Source organism: Trachypithecus francoisi, unplaced genomic scaffold (assembly GCF_009764315.1).
Source record: "Trachypithecus francoisi isolate TF-2019V2 unplaced genomic scaffold, Tfra_2.0 Lachesis_group5, whole genome shotgun sequence".
In the NCBI taxonomy this organism is placed as follows: Eukaryota; Metazoa; Chordata; class Mammalia; order Primates; family Cercopithecidae; genus Trachypithecus; species Trachypithecus francoisi.
This window is the reverse complement of record NW_022681470.1, coordinates 132,039,723-132,061,072: the sequence shown is the minus strand read 5'-3', so window position 1 is coordinate 132,061,072 and position 21,350 is coordinate 132,039,723. Positions and strand designations below refer to the sequence as shown.

The following is a 21,350-nucleotide window of genomic DNA, read 5'->3' as shown; positions in this document are numbered from 1 at the left end:
CGTTGGCTGTTTCTGGACGCTCTGGGTTGCCATGGAAACTCCTTCAACCCTGGCTTTCTCGGACCTCTGCTTTTTGCGGCAGGCCCTTTCCCCACTCTAGTGCCTCCTGTTTGCTGAGCTTGAGAACGCCTCATTTGCCCCCGGAACCATCTATGCTTCAGCAATTTCCATAAGCTGGCGGTCGCCTCTGAGTCTAAACTCCCAAGGCCTCCATTGGGCATTGAGCACATTCGGTTATTTCTAGAAACGCTCGGCGGTCTCGGGGATCGGCCTCCGTTGTGCCAGTCCAGCAGGAGAGAATGTTCGGCCATTTCCGGAAGCGCTCGGGCGGCTCTAAGCCCAGGCGAGCTCAGCCGAGCCTAGCCTCGGAGCCTTCGCCTACCCGATTGCACTCGGCTACCTCCGGAAATGCTCGGCTGTCTCGGGGCACCCTCTAGTCCACCAGTCCCGCGGGATTACGTTCGGTTACTTCCGGAAACACTCGGGTGCCCCCTCCTCTCAGACTCCGCCTCGGCCTCCGTTCACCCGCCCGGCCCGAATACGCTCGGGCATTTCCGCCGGGGGCGGGCCAGGCCGCTCGGAACCGTGGCGGCGGCAGAGGCGGGGATCCCGCGGCTGCGGCGACGGTGGCCGCTGTGGAGCCGCGGGGCGGGCTCGGTTTGGTGTGACGGCGACTGCGGCGGCGGTGGCGACCGCGACCAGGTGAGTCCTGACTGGCCCTCGTGGCGGGGGCGGCTGGGAGTGTGCTTAAACGCGGGGCGCCTGGGGGCAGTGCGGGGCCCCGGTGGAAGCCAGAACGCAAGCGCCAGGCTGCGTCGGGCCCCGCGGGAACTGGGGGGGCCGCAGGCAAGGGGGGGCCTCGGGCTCGGCTCCGCAGCGGTGCAGCCTCCCTGGGACGGTCGGGGCAGAATGGGGGTATTCCCCGCGTCCATGATACCGGACTGGAGCCGCGGCCCCAAATGAAGGGAGGCCCTGCCTGGAATGGGGCTTCGAATAGTACCGAGGGGCGCCCAGGCATTGTGCGGGGCGGAATAGGGTGCAGGAGGGCCAGGGGGGAGGTCGATCCCACTTCAGGTCCCCTAGCAGGGTAGTCGGGTCCATGCAGACTCAAGTGCGCGTCTGTGTGAGCGCGCAGGCCCTGCCTTCACCCGCGGAGCCCCCAGCCCTGCCTGCCCCGCCCCTCCCGCCTCCCGGATTCGGGGAGCGCTGCTCCCGGGGCGCGCACACCGGGGCGTGGGGGCGGGCTGGCAGGCAGATCTAGGCGGTTCCCTGGGCATCCCCTCTCGGGGCCTCAGTTTCCCCACCTGTAGATCGAGGGTAATAGAGACCTGGGAGTGGGTAAGTTGGGCACCCGAGAATGTGGCGCCCCTTCGCCCTGCTCGGACACCTCTTGGGGCTCCCCATGACTGAAGGATGCTCAGAGCCTCCACCTGACACTCGGGCCCCTTGGTGGATAGCACCTATCCTTATAGCCACCCTGAATCCTTGACAAGCAGCTTACCTGCTGCCAAGCCTTTGCATGTGCCGTTCCCTGTGCCTAGCGCGCCTTCCTATCCACTGTGATGATCCATTCTCTAGAACAGCACATCCATCCGTCACCCTAGCCCTGTCCATCACAGGAGGTCTGAACCTGCAGGGCTAGGCTGGGAATTTGTGCCCATCTCTGCCTCCCAGACTGGGGCTCCTGGGGAAATGATCAATGCCCTGCGGCCGGCAGCCTCCCCTCCTCCTCAGCTGCAGTACCCCCACCTTCTCCTGGCTCCCTGTCCTTCCCTGGGGCTAAGGTTCCCTCTAAGCAGCTCCCCATCTGCATTTTGCACCTACTCTGGGCCCCAGGCTGGAGCTACCTGCCAGCCCACTCACTCCTCCTCTGCAGAGACTGGAGGTCCATTTGCTTGGACTCACCTCTAGGCCTTTGCTTGTGCAGGGGCCTCTTCCTGGACTTCCTTCCCTATCTCTTAGTTCAGCTGGCCTGACCCCTCCATGGAGCTCCCAAAGCAACCGGAGTGGTCCGCATTGTGTCCTCCCTACCCTGGGTATCTGGCCACCTGGCTGCTGCCCCCTCATGTCCAACTGGGTCTTGAAGTCGGCAGATCCATAAGTCCTGGCTTCCTCCTGGCCTACCGCATGGCCCTAGACACGTCCCTGCTCTGAGCCTCAGTTTCCCCTTCTGTAACAGGGGCGATGAAAAGCTTGTTTACTGGCCGGGTGCAGTGGCTCACGCCTGTAATCCCAACACTTTGGAAGGCAAAGGCGGGAGGATTGCTTCAGCCCAGGAGTTTGGGACCAACCTGGGCAACATAGCAAGACCCCACCTCTGTTGAAAAAAAACAGGCTGGGCAAGGTGGCTCATGCCTGTAACCCCAGCACTTTGGGAGGCCAAGGCGAGCGGATCACTTGAGGTCAGGAGTTCGAGACAAGCCTGGCCAACATGGTGAAACCTCATCTCTACTAAAAATACAAAAATTAGCTGCGCGTGGTGGCATGCTACTTGGGAGGCTGAGGCAGGAGAATCACTTGAACCTGGGAGACACGTTGCAGTGAGCTGAGATCATGCCACTGCACTCCAGCCTGGGTGACAGGGCAAGACTTTGTCTCAAAAAAGAAAAAAAAAGAAAAACTGATTTACTGAGCATATAGTATACCTGGGGCAGTTTCTTGGGAGCTCTACTCCCAGCAGCTCCAAGGGAAGGCCGTCAGTAGACCCATTTTACAGATGGAGAAGCTGAGGCCCTGAGAGGGACTGACCCCAGGGTCCCCCAGTGATTCAGGGAATTCCAAATCAGGATTTGGGCCCATTTCCGTGTTGGGGGTGAGAGGAGTTGGCCTGGCTAATGCTGCCCTATCCCTGTCTCCCTAGGTCGGCGTCCTCGGCTGGCCGAGCATGGTGGCAGCCTGCACCCTTGGCTCCCCCGTCTGGTGCAGCCAGCAGAGCCGCCACCCTTGGGCGCCCATGGCCCTCCATGTGAGGGCGTGAGCGGCCTGCCCCAGCCTCACCTGCTGATGGAGGACTCAGTGGCCCAGTGACCTGACACCACGCCACTAACCCCCTCCCACCAGTTGACGAATGGTGGACCCAGCGACGAGTGGCCCTTGTAAGGGTCATGGAATAATTTGAAGCGAGGCATGAGCGGCCCCCGTGGTCGCCTGTGACTGCTGGAGATAGAGGTCCCAGCACCCCAAGCCAACCCAGCGGACCCTCCCAACCCTGCTCCAGCCAATGGGGCCAGTGGGACTCCAAGCAGCCACCTAACCATCCAGACCCCACCCCACCCACGCGGCCATGGCGGGCCCTGAGGGTTTCCAGTACCGTGCTCTGTACCCGTTCCGCCGGGAGCGGCCAGAGGACCTGGAGCTGCTGCCTGGCGACGTGCTGGTAGTGAGCCGGGCGGCCTTGCAGGCACTGGGTGTGGCCGAGGGTGGCGAGCGCTGCCCACAGAGCGTGGGCTGGATGCCCGGCCTCAACGAGCGCACACGGCAGCGAGGTGACTTTCCTGGCACCTATGTCGAGTTCCTGGGGCCCGTGGCCCTGGCCCGGCCCGGCCCTCGCCCACGGGGCCCCCGCCCACTGCCCGCCAGGCCCCGTGATGGGGCCCCTGAGCCAGGTGAGCAGCAATCAGGGGCACTGGAGAAGGGGGGTGGTCCCCTCGGACCCTTGGTCTCCTCTTCTGTCCAGTGAGGCAATGGGATCTCCAAGGAAGGAGGAAAAGGGACATTTGGTCATTTGACAAATGTCTTCGCTACTGTCAAGTACTAGGCTCAGCAGTGGACACAAGGCCTGGTCCTGCCCTCATGAGCTTCTGGTTCAAGAAAGGATGAGAGTGTGTTAGGAGGTGACACATACCATGAGGAAGGGGGCTTGCATGGAAAGATGCGAGAGTGAAGACTCCAGGCAGTGAGGGCAGCGAGGGCAGAGGCTGTGGAGTAGAACTCTAATGGCCGGAACGGCCAGCAGGAGGACCGGAGGGAGGCAGGGGAGGGCAATGTGCGCCGGCCTCAAGGGGTTGGTGGGATTGATTTTGAGGACAATGGAGAGTGTTCAGTAGGATTCAGAGGCTCAGCCTAGCTTCATCCTGCATTTTGCAGACAGGGTCCCTTGAAGAACCCCTTTGGAGACCCTGATTTCCAAAATGAAGCCACAAGGAGAGTGGGATGTGGGCTGTTCAGCTGAGGCCACATAGCACGGAGTATGAGGACCCCACATCCCTCCCCAAAGACCCTTGGCCCATTGCCACTTGCCAGGAATGTACCAGATGTGGAGACTCGAGGGCACCAAGGCCACTCAGTGATTGCTGTTTGATGGGCAGGGAGTGTGGGCACTGGCTGGGGAAACTGAGGCTCGGGTTGCAAGAAGGAGGCCGAGGGGTACTGCATGCCCCGCAGGGTCTGCTCCGACCCTCCCAGCAGCCCAGCAAAAGGCCCTATGTGCAGACCGGGAGGCCTGAGCGCAAGGCCGGCCATCAAATGCTGTACTTGGAACCAGTTGGTCACCCAGGGAGGCCAAAGCCCTGGGAGGTGCCAGGCCTGCTTTGTGCCAGGGTGACATTGCCCAAAGGCAAATCACAGTCCCTCAGCGCAGGGCGGAATAGGGGGTGCCGAGGTGGTGTGACACTGGCCCCGGCCTCCGGCATCTGATATCTCCAGGGTCCAGATCTGCGTCCTGCCTCGGCCTGAAGGAGCAGGAGGTGGCCCCATCCGGGCTCCCAGCCAGAATCTGCCTCTCCCCCTGGTAACAGCCACCTCCCTCCTCTGCCTGGCCTCTGTCCAGCCACCATACACGGCCCTACGTGGGGCGGCTGCCCAGCCCCACCCTCTGAATCTTCCAGGGTTATGTGACCTCGGCCAGAACCCGCCCCCTCGAGGCCTCAGTTTCCTCAGCCGGAAACAGCAGGGCTGGTCCCTGGGGATGCTGGGACCCAACCCCTCGGAAATGTGCTGAAGTCACCTGAGCCCCACCTGGCTGTGCACCTATAGGGGAGGTTGCAGCCCCTCTGAGCCACAATTCCTCACCTGTGAAGTCGGGCTGATGCGGTTCTGATGGGAACCCCTTCCCCATTCTGCAAACTGATCCCAGGCCACTCTCAGGGTTGAGTTTCCCAACCCACCAGCCAGAATGTCACCCACCTCCTCTCCCCTTGTCCTTTTTCTTTTTTTTTTTTTTTTTTTTTTTTTTTGGCGTTTTCACTGCAGCTGGGCCTTTCTCCAGCTTGAGGCGCCACCTGGCCCATCACTCAGGGAGGGCTCGCAGGCCCCAGCTTGCCCCTGCTGTGTGCCAGGGCGTCCCTGCCGAGGGCCAGAGCAGCGTCCAATGGTGGCAGACAGCGTGCTGCTGAGGCGGGGATGCTGCACACAAAAGGCCCTGTAGAGCTGGGAAGCCAGGGCTGGGGGGGGCTGGGCCCAGGATGCCGCCGGCACCCGCTGGGAGGGGTTTCGGCTTTTCCAAAAGGGGAGCAAGAATTTTCTTTCTTTTCTAAATTTTAACTTGGGGAGAAAATAATTTTTTAGAAGCAAAATGATTAAGAAAACGGGTCATGGTTCTTGGAAGGAAGCTGTTCTGACCCAGGCTGGGATATTTTCCTTTTCTTTCCTTTCATCCACTTTTTTGTTTGCATCAAGCAGGGAGAAGCGGGCTGGGCACAGTGGCTCACGCCCGTAATCCCAACACTTTGGGAGGCCAAGGCGAGAGGATCACTTGAGGTCAGGAGTTCCAGACCAGCCTGGCCAACATGGTGAAACCCCGTCTCTACTAAAATAACACGAAAATTAGCCAGGCATGGTGGCACCCACCTATAATTCCAGCTACTTGGGAGGGTATGGCACAAGAATCGCTTGAACCCGGGAGATGGAGCTTGCAGTGATCCAAGATCATGCCACTGCACACCAGCCTGGGCGACAGAGCAAGACTCCATCTCAAAACAAAACAAAACAAAACAAAAAAAAATTAATAAATACATTTCCCTTGTTTGAAGCCACCTAGTTGGTAATTTTTTTGCAGCAGCCACAGAAAGTCATATAGCAGGTTTGGGCTCTGCCACAACCTGCTGTGCAATTTTGGCCACAGGACCTGCCCTCTCTGGGCCTCAGTTCCTTCAAATGAAAAGTGGGGCCGGGCGCGGTGGCACAAGCATGTAATCCCAGCACTTTGGGAGGCCGAGACAGGCGGATCACGAGGTCAGGAGATCAAGACCATCCTGGCTAACACGGTGAAACCCCGTCTCTACTAAAAAATACAAAAAACTAGCCGGGTGAGGTGGTGGGCGCCTGTGGTCTCAGCTACTCGGGAGGCTGAGGCAGGAGAATGGCGTAAACCCGGGAGGCGGAGCTTGCAGTGAGCTGAGATCTGGCCACTGCACTCCAGCCTGGGCCACAGAGCGAGACTCCTTCTCAAAAAAAAAAAAAGAAAAGTAGGCCAATGACATTGCCTCTCATTTTTTTTGAGACTGGTTCTTGCTCTGTCACCCAGGTTGGAGTGCAGTGGCGCAATCCTAGCTCGCTGCAGCCTTGAACTCCTGGCCCCAAGCAATCCTCTTGCCTCAGCCTCCTCATTTTTTTTGGTGGTGGTGGTGGTTGTTTTTGAGATGGAATTTTGCTCTTGTTGCCCAGACTGGAGTGCAATGGCGCAATTTCCGCTCACTGCAACCTCCACCTCCCGGATTCTTTTTTTTGTTTTGTTTTGTTTTGTTTCGTTTAGTTTTGTTTTGTTTCGAGGCAGAGTCTCGCTCTGTCGCCCGGACTGGAGTGCAGTGGCCGGATCTCAGCTCACTGCAAGCTCCGCCTTCCGGGTTCACGCCATTCTCCTGCCTCAGCCTCCTGAGGAGCTGGGACTACAGGCGCCCGCCACCTCGCCCGGCTAGTTTTTGTTTTTTTTGTTTTTTTTGAGGCGGAGTCTGGCTCTGTCGCCCGGACTGGAGTGCAGTGGCCGGATCTCAGCTCACTGCAAGCTCCGCCTCCCGGGTTTACGCCATTCTCCTGCCTCAGCCTCCTGAGTAGCTGGGACTACAGGCGCCCGCCACCTCGCCCGGCTCGTTTTTGTATTTTTAGTAGAGACGGGGTTTCACCGTGTTAGCCAGGATGGTCTCGATTTCCTGACCTCGTGATCCGCCCGTCTCAACCTCCCAAAGTGCTGGGATTACAGGCTTGAGCCACCACGCCCGGCCTGTATTTTTTTTTAGTAGAGACGGGGTTTCACCGTGTTAGCCAGGATGGTCTTGATCTCCTGACCTCGTGATCCGCCCATCTTGGCCTCCCAAAGTGCTGGGATTACAGGCTTGAGCCACTGCGCCCAGCCCACCTCCCGGATTCTGATTATCCTGCCTCAGCCTCCCAAGTAGCTGGGATTACAGGTGCGCGCCACCATGCCTGGCTAATTTTTGTATTTCTAGTAGAGACAGGGTTTCACCATGTTGGTCAGGCTGGTCTCAAACTCCTGACCACAAGTGATATGCTCACCTCGGCCTCACAAAGTGCTGGGATTACAGGAGTGAGCCACCGCTCCTGGCCTCTTTTTTTTTTATTTAAGAGATGGGGTCTCACTCTATTGCTCAGGCTAGTCTTGAACTCCTGGACTCAAACGATCCTCCTGCCTTGGCCTCCCAAATTGTTGAGATTACAGACATGAGCCACTGCACCCCGCCACAACAGAAACTTATTCTGTCAGGTTTCTGGAGGCTGGAAGTCCAAAATCAGAGTCATGTCCCCTCTGAAGTTTCCTTCCTTCCAGCCACTGGTGCCTCCAGGCATTCATTCCTCTCATGCATGGGTTGATTATTCCAGTCTCTGCCTTGGCTTTCTCTTTTTCTTTTCTTTTTCTTTTCTTTTTTGAGACAGAATCTCACTCTGTCACCCAGACTGGAGTGCTGTGATGTGATCTCGGCTCACTGCAACCTCCACCTCCTGGGTTCAAGTAATTCACCTGCTTCAGCCTCCTGAGTGGCTGGGATTTTTTTGTATTTTTAGTAGAGATGGGGTTTCACCATGTTTTAACCTCAAGTGAGTGACCTGCTGGTCTCAGCCTCCCAAAATACTAGGATTACAGGCGTGAGCCACCATGCCCGGCCTATTGATTTATTTTTGAAACAGAGTCTTGCTCTGTCGCCCAGGCTGGAGTGCAGTGGTGCAATCTTGGTTCACTGTAACCCCCACCTCCCGGGTTCAAGTGATTCTCCTGCCTCAACCTCCTGAGTAGCTGGGATTACAGGCACCCACCACCACACCCAGCTAATTTTTCTGATTTTAGTAGAGACGGGTTCACCATGTTGGTCAGGCTGGTTCGAACTCCTGGCCTCAGGTGATCCACCCACCTCAGCCTCCCAAAGTGCTGGGATTACAGGCATGAGCCGCCATCCTGGCCGGCTTTCTGTGGTTACAAGGACATCAGCCAGTGGGTTTAGTGTCCACCCTAATGCCAGGCTGGTCTCATGTACAGATCCTTGCTTTCCTTACGCCTGCAAAGACCTATTTCCAAATAAGGTCACAGGTACCAGGGATGAGGACTTGGACGTATCTTTTTGGGGACATTATTCAGCGTACTCCACCTGTTCTGTGAAGCTGTGTGAACTCCTGGTATTTTAACCCAGAAAATTGTGTCCCATCAATTCTGCCCTCTCCTAGCCCCTCTACCCAAGGTCTTACAGCCTCCTGCGGATGGCAGTCAAGCTGCCAGGCACTTGCCTGAGCTGGGCCCTGCCGCAAACTGCCCTAGCTGAGGTCCAGCCGGCAAAGAGAGGGGCTGGGCTCCTTCCAGGAACCCCACCAACAGGCCACCCCCCTTCTTCCCCCACCAGGCCTCACACTCCCCGACTTGCCTGAGCAATTCTCCCCACCTGATGTGGCGCCCCCTCTTCTGGTGAAGCTTGTGGAGGCCATTGAAAGGACAGGTGAGTTCCAGCCTGGCTGCAGCCCCTGCATTCTGCTTGCTTACCTCTAGTGACAGGCGACTCATCCCCTCACAGGGCCTCCAAGCTCATGCTGCATGGAAACAGGCTGAGCCTGGATGCCCTGGGCCTCTGTGTTGACTAGGGCACAGAGTGACTCCTAAGGGAAGATGGGAAGGTGAACACGACCAGGCCACTGCATGTGCTGTGCCCTCTCCCAGCTCTCCCTCCCCACCCCTCCCATGCCCTTATCTCTGGGCGGCAAAGCGAGACTGCAGGGGATTTGAGCGGTCAGCCCAGGCCTCAAGGGGGTTGGGGCAGCATTTGAGAGCTGACTCGCCTGTTCCCCTCACCCTCAGGGCTGGACAGCGAATCTCACTACCGGCCGGAGCTGCCCACACCGCGTACAGGTGAAGGGGAGCCTCGGTGGGGGGGGGGGGGGGAGCCTGGGGGCCCCAGTATACATGAGTTGGACATGTCCCCCGCACTGCACCCGCAGACTGGACCCTGAGCGATGTGGACCAGTGGGACGTGACAGCCTTGGCTGACGGCATTAAGAGCTTCCTTCTGGCACTGCCTGCACCGCTCGTGACCCCCGAGGCCTCGGCCGAGGCGCGCAGGGCCCTGCGGGGTGAGCCTGGCGGTGAGCCCAGGGGAAGGAGGGACCTGTAGCGGGCGGGAGGGCCCAGGCCCGGCTCACCCTGCCCTGGCCATCTGTCCGCAGAGGCCGCGGGGCCCGTGGGGCCGGCGCTGGAGCCACCGACGCTGCCGCTGCACCGCGCGCTCACGCTGCGCTTCCTGCTCCAGCACCTGGGCCGCGTGGCCCGCCGCGCCCCGGCCCTGGGTCCCGCGGTCCGGGCCCTGGGCGCCACCTTTGGGCCGCTGCTGCTGCGCGCGCCGCCGCCGCCGTCCTCGCCGCCGCCAGGGGGCGCTCCCGACGGGTGAGGGGCGGGGCGCAGCCGGAGCGAGCAGGGGTGGAGTTTGGGATGGGGTGGGCGGGGCATGGCCAGAGTGAGCAGCGTCTGGACCTTAAGAAGGGAGGGGAGGGGGTCCAGAGTGAGTGAGAAGCTGCGTTCTTGTGATGACGGAGAGGGGACCTGGGTTTCTGAGTCATGGGACAGAAGGTGAAGGGGCCTAGTCCCGAAGCATGTGGGTGGAGCCTGCACCTTCCCTTCTGCTCATCGTAGCTCCACTACTACTCTCTTGCTCGCCTTTGTGTGAGGATTTATGGAGCACTTACTGCATACAGCTATGAGGGAGCTGGCCTCGCACTTGTCCCTGTATCATCTCCTCCCCCCTGCACATACCTGCACATACCGTCTCGTATATACCCCCAGGCGTGCAAACGCCTGTGCACATGTGTGGGCAGACAGGCCCCACCCAGCCCTCACCGCACCCCCCTTCCCCCTAAGGAGTGAGCCCAGTTCTGACTTCCCGGCGCTGCTGGTGGAGAAGCTGCTTCAGGAACACTTGGAAGAGCAGGAGGTTGCACCCCCAGGTGAGTCCCCTATATTGCTGTCATTTCTTCCCGTTGGGGGCGTGGTTGCTGATTCCTGGATGCTGCCGGCATCAGCAGGCCGATTGCAGTGGGAGGCAGCCACAGTATCCAGTCAGTGCTCAGGATGCATTTGTTTTCCTGTCCGTCAGCGCTGCCGCCTAAACCCCCCAAGGCAAAGCTGGCCCCTGCAGGCCTGGCGAATGGAGGGAGCCCACCCTCCCTGCAGGATGCCGAGTGGTACTGGGGGGACATTTCAAGGTAGGTTGCTGGCAGGGGGTCAGGGACCAAGGAGGTGTCACAGGTCAATCGGGGTCTCCAGGTGGCTCAGCAATCCCAATGTTGGATGTCCCCACAGGGAGGAGGTGAACGAGAAACTCCGGGACACTCCCGATGGCACCTTCCTAGTCCGAGATGCTTCCAGCAAGATCCAGGGCGAGTACACGCTGACCCTCAGGTGGGGCCCTGTCCCTGCAAGGATGGCCGGGGGTCACAGGTCATGGAGACTGGGAGTTCAGAGGGATGATGGGACATTTGTGGTTTCAAGGATGGGGAGCTGGACGTGGTGGCTCACACCTGTAATCCCAGCACTTTGGGAGGCTGAGGCTGGCAGATCACCAGAGGTCAGTTGTTTAAGACCAGCCTGGCCAACATAGTGAAACCCTGTCTCTACTAAAAAATAAAAAAATTAGCCGGGCATGGTGGTGGACGCCTGTAATCCCAGCTACTTGGGAGGCTGAGGCAGGAGAATCGCTTGAACCCGGGAGGCGGAGGTTGCAGTGAGCCGAGATTGCACCACTGCACTGCGGCCTGGACAACAGAGGAAGACTCCGTCTCAAAAAAAAAAAAAAAGGGGTGGACGGGGATTGAGGGTCAGGTGCTGGGTCCCACTGGGTGCAGACACCCCCTCTCCTACACCAGGAAAGGCGGGAACAATAAACTGATCAAGGTCTTCCACCGAGATGGGCACTACGGCTTCTCAGAGCCACTCACCTTCTGCTCCGTCGTGGACCTCATCAATCACTACCGCCACGAGTCGCTGGCCCAGTACAACGCCAAGCTGGACACACGGCTCCTCTACCCTGTGTCCAAATACCAGCAGGTCCGTGCTGACCTGGGAGCCAGGGAGGGTAGCACCTGGCCGGCCCCAGGCCTCAGTTTCCTAGAAAGACCCAACCAGGCCATGCATCTCCCCTGATTCCCCCATGTATCTCCAGGACCAGATCGTCAAGGAGGACAGCGTGGAGGCGGTGGGCGCCCAGCTCAAGGTCTATCACCAGCAGTACCAGGACAAGAGCCGCGAGTATGACCAGCTCTATGAAGAGTACACACGGACCTCCCAGGTACTCCAGGCCCCGCACATGAGGAAAATCAAGGCATAGAGGGGCAGTGGCAAGGCCGAGAGCAGGACGACCAACCCCAGAGGACTTGAGGATGAACATCCGGTTGCAGGTCACAGAGCAGGCACTTAGCACCAAGGGCTGTTCTAAAGACATAGAAATAAGGCCAGGCACAGTGGCTCACATGTGTGCACTTGGGAGGCTGAGACAGGAGGATCACTTGAGCCCAGGAGTTCAAGATCATTCTAGGCAACATAGGGAGACCCCTCTACAAAATATTTAAAAATTAACTGGGTGTGGTGATGCACGCTTCTACTCCCAGCTACTCAGGAGGCTGAGGTGGTAGGATCCGTTGAGCCTGGGAGTTTGAGGCTGCAGTGAGCTGTAATCACACCACTGCAGTCCACCCTGGGTGACAGGGGAAGACCTTGTCTCTAAAAACAAATAAAAACAGAATTAAGTGTACAAGGCTGGGCAGGGTGGCTCACACCTGTAATCCCAGCACTCTGGGAGACCGAGATGGATACCTGAGGTCAGGCGTTCGAGACCAACTTGGCCAACATGTTGAAACCCTGTCTCTACTAAAAATACAAAAATTAGCTGGGCGTGGTGGCAAACACCTGTAATCCCAGCTACTTAGGAGGCCGAGGCAGGAAAAATTGCTTGAGCCTGGGAGGCAGAGATTGCAGTGAGCCAAGATCATGCCACTATACTCCAGCCTGGGTAACAAGAGCAAAACTCCGTCTAAAAAAAAATAATAGACTGGGCGCGGTGGCTCATGCCTGTAATCCCAGCACTTTGGGAGGTTGAGACGGGCGGATCACAAGGTCAGGAGATCGAGACCATCCTGGCTAACACGGTGAAACCCCGTCTCTACTAAAAAATACAAAAAATTAGCTGGGCGTGGTGGCGGGCGCCTGTAGTCCCAGCTACTCAGGAGGCTGAGGCAGGAGAATGGCGTGAACCCAGGAGGTAGAGCTTGCAGTGAGCCGAGATCGCACCACTGCACTCTAGCCTGGACCACAGAGCCGGACTCCATCTCAAAATAATAATAATAATAATAATAATAATAATAATAAATAAGTGTACGAGCTTTTACAAAACCAAAAAAGGACAGATGAGAAGGGCCCAACCAGCCTCACAAGAGTTGCTGAGCCAGGACCTGGGGAGTGTCCAGGATGAGCCTATCTCTGGCTGGGCCTCAGTTTTCCTATCTGCAGAATGGAACCATGGATCTTGATTACTTCCATCCCCTTCAACCAAGATGTTATTCAAGATGAAATCATGCCAGGTGCAGGGCGTGCACCTCTAATCCCAGCTACTCGGGAAGCTGAGGTGGGAGGATCGCTTGAGCTTGAGCCTAGGAGTTCAAGACCAGCCTGGGTAACATAGCAAGACTTTGTCTCTTAAAAAAAATAAAATAAAATAAAAATTAAGTAAGAGGTTTTGTCATTCCAGGACTGTGCTAATAAGCTTCTTTTGCAACTTAAGAGGGAATAGATTCAGATGGAACAGCTAGGAATTCCTCAGTCCTCCCTAGTACCCTAGGAGTTTTCTTTCTGTCCTCTTTTTTATTTATTTTTTTGAAACAGGGTCTTGCTCTATCATCCAGGCTAGAGTGCCGTGGCATGATCTTGGCTCACTGCAACCTCCACCTCCCTAGTTCAAGCGATTCTCCTGCCTCAGCCTCCCGAGTATCTGGGACTACAGGTACATGCCACCGTGCCTGGCTAATTTTTATATTTTTAGTAGAGATGGGGTTTTGCTGTGTTGACCAGGCTGGTCTTGAACTGGTGACCTCAAGTAATCTGGCTGCCTCAGCCTCCCAAAGTAAAAAAAAAAAAAATTAATAAAAGCTGGGCCGGGCACAGTGGCTCATGCCTGTAATCCCAGCACTTTGGGAGGCTGAGGCAGGGAGATCATCTGAGGTCAGGAGTTTGAGACCAGCCTGGGCAACATGGTGAAACCCCAACTCTGCCAAAAATACAAAAAAATTAGCCGGGCCAGGTACAGTGGCTCACATCTGTAATCCCAGCACTTTGGGAGGCTGAGGCAGGTGGATCATGAGGTAAGGAGTTCAAGACCAGTCTCGCCGGCCGGGCGCGGTGGCTCAAGCCTGTAATCCCAGCACTTTGGGAGGCCGAGACGGGCGGATCACGAGGTCAGGAGATCGAGACCATCCTGGCTAACACGGTGAAACCCCGTCTCTACTAAAAAATACAAAAATCAGCCGGGCGAGATGGCGGGCGCCTGTAGTCCCAGCTACTCGGGAGGCTGAGGCGAGAGAATGGCCTAAACCCGGGAGGCGGAGCTTGCAGTGAGCTGAGATCCGGCCACTGCACTCCAGCCTGGGCGACAGAGCGAGACTCCGTCTCAAAAAAAAAAAAAAAAAAAAAAGACCAGTCTCGCCAACATGGTGAATCCCCATCTCTACTAAAAATACAAAAACATTAGTCAGGCATCATGGCATGCACCTGTAATCCCAGCTACTCGAGAGGCTGAGGCAGGAGAATAGCTTGAACCCAGGAGGTGGAGGTTGCAGTGAGCCGAGATCACACCATTGCACTCCAACCTGGGACAGAGCGAGACTCCATCTCAAAAAAAAAAAAAAATTAGCCAGGCATGGTGGCACACACCTGTAATACCAGCTACTTGGAAGGCTGAGGCAGGAGAATCACTTGAACCCAAGAGGCAGAGGTTGCAGTGAGCCAAGATCACACCACTGCTCCAGCCTGGGTGACAAGAACGAGACTCCATCTCAAACAAAAAAGAATTTTGAGGTGCGGTCTCACCATGTTGCCCAGACTGGCCTCAGACTCCTCAGGGTTCAGGAGATCCTCCCACTTTAGCTTCCCACTTTAGCTGGGATTACAGGCAATCGCCACCAGCCCTGGCCTCTGTCCGCTTTTTACTGATGTGTTAGCTGAGGCTCTAAATGGACAAGACAACTGTCCAGGATCAGTTAGGAGCACTGTAACTTCAGAATTGACTTTGGCCCTGAGCCTCAGTTTCCTTGTTAATAGTTGTTACAAGCCGGGCGCGGTGGCTCAAGCCTGTAATCCCAGCACTTTGGGAGGCTGAGACGGGCGGATCACGAGGTCAGGAGATCGAGACCATCCTGGCTAACATGGTGAAACCCCGTCTCTACTAAAAATACAAAAAACTAGCCGGGCGAGGTGGCGGGCGCCTGTAGTCCCAGCTACTCCGGAGGCTGAGGCAGGAGAATGGCGTAAACCCGGGAGGCGGAGCTTGCAGTGAGCTGAGATCCGGCCACTGCACTCCAGCCCGGGTGACAGAGCAAGACTCCGTCTCAAAAAAAAAAAAAATAGTTGTTACTTTGTTGGGGGTTGCTGGAAGGGTCCATGGGACAATGTAAGGAAAGTCCTAGTGCAGCGTCTCCCCCAAGAAGCACTGTGAGCTGTAGCAACTAGATCTCTCATTCATTCCCAGCAGTGTTAACAGGTCCAGGTGTTTGTGGATACCTATAGGAGGATGTAAAGAAGAAGAGGGTTTGGGGGGTGGGGTTTTGAAGGCTGAATAGGAGTTCATTTGGTACAGCAGGAGTTAGAAGAATGACACTCCGATAGAGGGACCAACTTGAGCAGTCTCCATATCAGAGTTGAGATGTGCCTTTACCCCTCACGAGGGCCTTTTGGGGAGTCCCAGGAGGTGCTGAGCTGCGCCCCCTCCTCCAGGAGCTGCAGATGAAGCGTACCGCGATTGAGGCCTTCAATGAGACTATCAAGATCTTTGAAGAGCAGGGCCAGACTCAAGAGAAGTGCAGCAAGGAATACCTGGAGCGCTTCCGGCGTGAGGGCAACGAGAAAGAGATGCAGAGGTGAGTCTGGCATCTCTGCCCTGCCCCACCCTACCCTGGATCTGGTGCGGTACAAGCGGGGAAGGGAAGGAAGTAGAAGGAGACCAGCCACCTGGAGGCGAAGAGTAATCTGTTGAAATGGGCTTTGGGCCTGGTGCAATGGCTCAGGCCTGTAATCCCAGCACTTTAGGAGGCTGAGGTGGGTGGATCTCCTGAAGTTAGGAGTTTGAGGCCAGCCTGGCCAACATGGTGAAATCCTATCTCTATTAAAATACAAAAATTAGGCCGGGCGCAGTGGCTCACGCCTGTAATCCCAGCACTTTGGGAGGCCAAGGCGGCGGATCACGAGGTCAGGAGATCGAGACCATTCTGGCTAACACAGTGAAACCCCATCTCTACTAAAATACAAAAAAAAAAAATTAGCCAGGCATGGTGGTGGGTGCCTGTAGTCCCAGCTACTCAGGAGGCTGAGGCAGGAGAATGTCGTGAACCCGGGAGGCGGAGCTTGCAGTGAGCGAGATCATGCCACTGCACTGCAGCCTGGGCAACAGAGCGAGACTCCGTCTCTAAAAAAAAAAAAAAAGAAGGCCGGGCGCAGTGGCTCAAGCCTGTAATCCCAACACTTTGGGAGGCCGAGACGGGCGGATCACGAGGTCAGGAGATCCAGACCATCCTGGCTAACACGGTGAAACCCTGTCTCTACTAAAAATACAAAAAACTAGCCAGGCGAGGTGGCGGGTGCCTGCAGTCCCAGCTACTCGGGAGGCTAAGGCAGGAGAATGGCTAAACTCGGGACGCGGAGCTTGCAGTGAGCTGAGATCCGGCCACTGCACTCCAGCCTGGGCGACAGAGCGAGACTCCGTCTCAAAAAAAAAAAAAGAAAAAAGAAAAAACGAAATGGGTTTTGAAGGATGAATAGGACTTTGTCAGAAAGAGAAATCAGAGGAAATAGCATATGCTTAGGCTCAGAGACTGGAAGCACATAGTCTGGTGCAAAGTAGGTCCTTGAGAAAATCCTGGAGGCCAGGTGCAGTGGCTCATTCCTGCAACTCTAGGCACTTTGGAAGGCCAAGGTGGGAGGATTGCTTGAGCCCAGGAGTTTGAGACCAGCCTGAGCAACATGGCGAAACCTATCTCTACAAAAAAATATTAAAATATTAGCCGAACATGGTGGTGCACACCTGTGGTCCCAGCTACTCGGGAGGCTGAGGTGGGAGGGTCACCTGAGCCCAGGAGTTTGAAGGTGCAGTGAGCTGAGATAAAACCCTGAGGCCTCTGCGCCACCCCACCCCTCCCACAGGATCCTGCTTAACTCTGAGCGGCTCAAGTCCCGCATTGCCGAGATCCACGAGAGCCGCACGAAGCTGGAGCAGCAGCTGCGGGCCCAGGCCTCCGACAACCGGGAGATCGACAAGCGCATGAACAGCCTCAAGCCAGACCTCATGCAGCTGCGTAAGATCCGAGACCAGTACCTTGTGTAAGTTGGCAGCTCCCCCATGACTGCTGCGGCACCTGGAGATCTCTCCAGGCGTCTCAGTCTCTCTCTCTCTCTCCACCAAATGGCCCTTCCTGGGCCCCAAGACACCTTATCTGTCCACAAGTCCTCTTCCTCTCAACCAGGCCCAAAACTCGGTTCCTCCTGGGCCCCTTGAAAGTTTTCCCGTAGGTCAGCCTCAGCTTAGACATGTGTGCAATGGGAGCGTCACTCCTATCCCATTCCATTTAGTGGAAAGCTGGGGAGCTTTCTACAAAAATTCCTGCTGGGCTGGGCGCGATGGCTCACACCTGTAATCCCAGCACTTTGGGTGGCCCAGGTGGGCGGATGGATCACTTGAGGCCAGGAGTTTGAGGCCAGCCTGGCCAACATGGTGAAACCCCATCTCTACTGAAATAAAAAATACAAAAACCAGCCAGGCATGGCGGGGTGCACCTGTAATCCCAGTTACTCAAGAGGCTGAGGCAGGAGAATCGCTTGAACCGGGAGGCAGAGTTTGCAGTGAGCGGAGATTATGCCAGTACAGTTCAGCCTGGGCAACAGAGCAACACTCTGCCTCAAAAAAAAAAAAAAAAAAAGAATTTGCCTGCTGTGCATCCTACCATGCTGGGTGACTGCGGCAGCCCTGTCCTGGGTTCAAATCAGTTCAAATCCTGCCTCCACCCACCATCCTCCTGAAGACCTCAGCCAGAGTGTCCACCTCCTTCCTGAGCCTCAGGGAAAGCACTGTCGCATGCCAGGTGCCATGCTAAGCACCGTGCTTGTTATGAGTTCATTTGATCCTTTCCAAGCCCTTTGTAAAGTTTGCCTTTTACAGCCGGGGAGACTGAGACACAGAACCTACATCTGCCCTGTGCAAAGGCCAGCAGTGCTGGAGTGAGCCTCTGGTGACGATGAGGTGCCTGGGCTGGCATCTTCTGGGGGGGTCCACAAGCATTAACAGAAACAGAAAAATGAGGGGTATGGGTCAGGGTTCCCCAGCAGAGCTGGGGCAGCCACCCTGGGTTCAGGCTGCCCTGAGCCAGGTCAGCGCTGCCCTCTTGTGGCAACCGGAGATATTGTACCCAGAACCCTCTCTTCTCAGCCAGACCCTGCCTCCCACAGGACAGGCCCACTGTGGGCTCAGCACCCACACAACTGCACAAGCCCACCTTTCCTGTTGCTTCTCAGGTGGCTCACCCAGAAAGGCGCCCGGCAGAAGAAAATCAACGAGTGGCTGGGGATCAAAAATGAGACTGAGGAGTGAGTGACCACCTGGAGGGAGGCAGGGAGGGTTTCCCAGAGGAGGGGGCCATTGGGGTGGGTTTTGAAGAATGAGTAGGAGTTCACCAGGGAGAAAGAGTTGTCCAGGCAGCTGGGGAGCCTTGGAGGCTGGCAGATGAGTGACCAGGGCCCTCCCCGCCATCCCCCGCCGCACCCCGACCCCAGCCAGTACGCACTGATGGAGGACGAGGACGATCTTCCGCACCACGAGGAACGCACTTGGTACGTGGGCAAGATCAACCGCACGCAGGCAGAGGAGATGCTGAGTGGCAAGCGGGATGGCACCTTCCTCATCCGCGAGAGCAGCCAGCGGGGCTGCTACGCCTGCTCCGTGGTGTGAGTGGACCGAAGCGCTGGGGATCCCCGCGTCCCTCCCAGAGCTTTCATTTAATGCCTGACGCGTGCCAGGCCTTGAGAAGGAGTCCCTGGTGGGGTAATCGGGCACAGGGGAGCACGCGGCCCTGGAGCGGGGAAAGCTTGGCCGGGAGGCCAGCCTCCCGACCCGCCCTCTCCTCTGTCCTTACAGGGTGGACGGAGACACCAAGCACTGCGTCATCTACCGCACGGCCACCGGCTTCGGCTTCGCGGAGCCCTACAACCTGTACGGGTCGCTGAAGGAGCTGGTGCTGCACTACCAGCACGCCTCGCTCGTGCAGCACAACGACGCGCTCACCGTCACCCTGGCGCACCCAGTACGCGCCCCGGGCCCCGGCCCGCCGCCTGCCGCCCGCTGAGCGCCAAGGACCCCCCCCAAGCGGAGCTGCCCCTGGGCCCGTCTGCACCGGAGGCTGCGGCGGCAGGAGCCACGGACCAGACCAGCCACATCCAGGGGTCCTCATTTCTACGGCTCTGGCTTTTGTTTGGGGTTCTCTCACCCTCTTTCTCTTTCCTTCTCTCCTTCCCTCCCTCCCTCCTTCCCTCCCCCATTCTCCAGATCTCCTGTCTCCTTTTCTCTCTCTCTCTCTTTCTTGGCCCTTGTCTTTCTCCATGTTGGGGGTCCTGCCTCCCCGACCCCATATCTCCCTGTTCCCCGGGCATTGCCCTCTCCATGGCTCTGGTCACCCTGACCCTCTGCCCTGCCCACCGCAGGTCCCCTGGGGCCCCGGAAGCCCCTTCTGGCTGCACCTGCCATGTTTACAGAGGGCCCCTGGGCTGCGCGGCCCCAGCCTGGGCACCCTGATTTTTAAGCCATAGACCTGGGGTCAGGGCAGGAAGGAACTTCACTCCGCTGCTTCCGAGAACCTCGGCCGTGACGTTCGGGGCCGGGCGGGACCCGCCCCACAGACTCCAACTTCCCCTCCAAACCCCGAAGTGAAACGCGACACCGGGTTATCCCCACAAATGGGGCCGCTGCGAGAAGGTCCGCCACCCCTAAAAAATAAGTAAACTCGCAGGCCGGGCGCTTTGGCTCACGCCTGTAATCCCAGCACTTTGGGAGGCCAAGGCGGGCGGATCTTTTGAGGTCAGGAGTTGGAGACCAGCCCGGCCAAAATGGCGAAACCCCGTCTCTACTAAAATACAAAAATTAGCTGGGTGTGGTGGCGGGCGCCTGTAATCCCAGCTACTTGGGAGGCTGAGGCGCGAGAATCTCTTGAACCTGGGAGATGGAGGCTGCAGTGAGCAGAGATTGTGCCACTGCACTCCAGCCTGGGCAACAGAGGGAGACTCCTCCGTCTCAAAAAAATAAGTAAATAAACTCGTGAGCTGGTCCCAACCCCCCCTAGGAATCACAGCTCCCCGTACTGGTGCCGCCGCAGTGGCCAAGTTGCGACACTGCCCACGGCCCTTCCGCCTGATGCAGATTCAGGGCTTCTCTTCGATCATGTTGGGTTTTGACTCTGTTTTTCCTTGACTGCAAAACCCTCTTTCCTCTCCTCTTTTGGGACAAGAGCCCTGGTTTTCTACGCTGCCCTTGGCCACCACACTGCCTGCCCGGCGAGCTGGGAGGCAGGTTTTGTACGGTACGTTGTTATTGATAAGATATAAAACATCAAACGTCGTGGGTGATTCTGTTGTCAGTGACTGGGCTTCAGTACCATCTCTGCGTGTCGGGGACCATGGTGTTTACGGGGTCACAGCAGGTCGGGCCCATGGGTTTAACTCCAAGCCACCTCTGAGACCCGACAACCCCTCCCTCCCCCAGTTTAGCTGCTCAAGCCCGGAGAAGTTGAGGCAGTACCCAAGGTCATACAGGAGAGAGACTCAAATCCTGAGCTCCCAACTGCTCAGGGTACCCCAGACCCCATCCAGCCACTCAAGTGCTTCCAAGCTGCTCCCCTCCACCACCCCCAAACTTGAATCCTGTCGCAGCCATCAGCTGTGCCGTTGGAAAAGTCATATCCCCTCCCTGATCCACAGCTTCCTCATTCATTGCCAAGTGGTGTCAAAATCACAACCCTCCCATGCCACAGGGAGGGGTCTCCTGTGTCTTTGATGTTCTCAAGGCGTCGGCACCTCCATCCAGCACTGGAGGCTCTTTTCTGATCTCAACCCCTCCCATGCACAGACCGCCAGGTCCCAGGAGACGCTGAGCAGAAGCCCTGTGGGGTTTTTTGTGTTTCTTTTTAAAGAGTCAAGGTCTCGCTCTGTCACCCAGGCTGGAACGCAGTTGTGTGAACACGGCTCGCTCATGGCTCACGGCCTCAAACTCCTAGTTTCCAGCCTCAAGCAGTCCTCCCATCTCAGCCTTCTGAGTCACTGGATTACAGGTGCGTGTCACCATGTCCAGCTAATTGTTTTTAAATCTTTTTAAAAACAAGATCTTGCCGAGTACAGCGGCTGACACCTGTAATTCCAGCACTTGGGAAAGCCGAGGTAGGCAGATCACTTGAGGTCAGGAGTTTGAGACCAACCTGGCCAACATGGCAAAACCTGGTCTCTACTAAAAATCCAAAAAAAAAAAAAAAAAATTAGCCAGGCTTGATGGCACGTGCCTGTAATCCCAGCTACTTGGGAGGCTGAGACAGGAGAATCGGTTGAACCTGGGAGGTCGACGCTGCACCAAGCCCTGCACCAAGGTTGTGCCACTATACTCCAGCCTGGGTGACAGAGTGAGACTCTGTCTCAA

The 21,350-nt window shown here is 57.0% G+C and overlaps 1 protein-coding gene across 1 annotated transcript; it reads left to right on the top strand.

Moving 5' to 3' along the window:
- The first annotated feature begins 219 nt into the window (after nt 1-219).
- PIK3R2 (phosphoinositide-3-kinase regulatory subunit 2) lies at nt 220-20,283 on the top strand. Its single transcript, XM_033197024.1, has 16 exons — nt 220-702; nt 2,861-3,605; nt 8,784-8,876; nt 9,233-9,283; nt 9,373-9,504; nt 9,598-9,814; nt 10,286-10,371; nt 10,521-10,629; nt 10,727-10,825; nt 11,290-11,470; nt 11,586-11,711; nt 15,404-15,546; nt 16,826-17,002; nt 18,191-18,262; nt 18,449-18,619; nt 18,810-20,283. Exons 2-16 carry the CDS (start codon nt 3,284-3,286, stop codon nt 19,015-19,017), a joined length of 2,187 nt encoding a protein of 728 aa, XP_033052915.1. The 5' UTR covers nt 220-702; nt 2,861-3,283; the 3' UTR covers nt 19,018-20,283.
- Nucleotides 20,284-21,350: the final 1,067 nt, after the last annotated feature.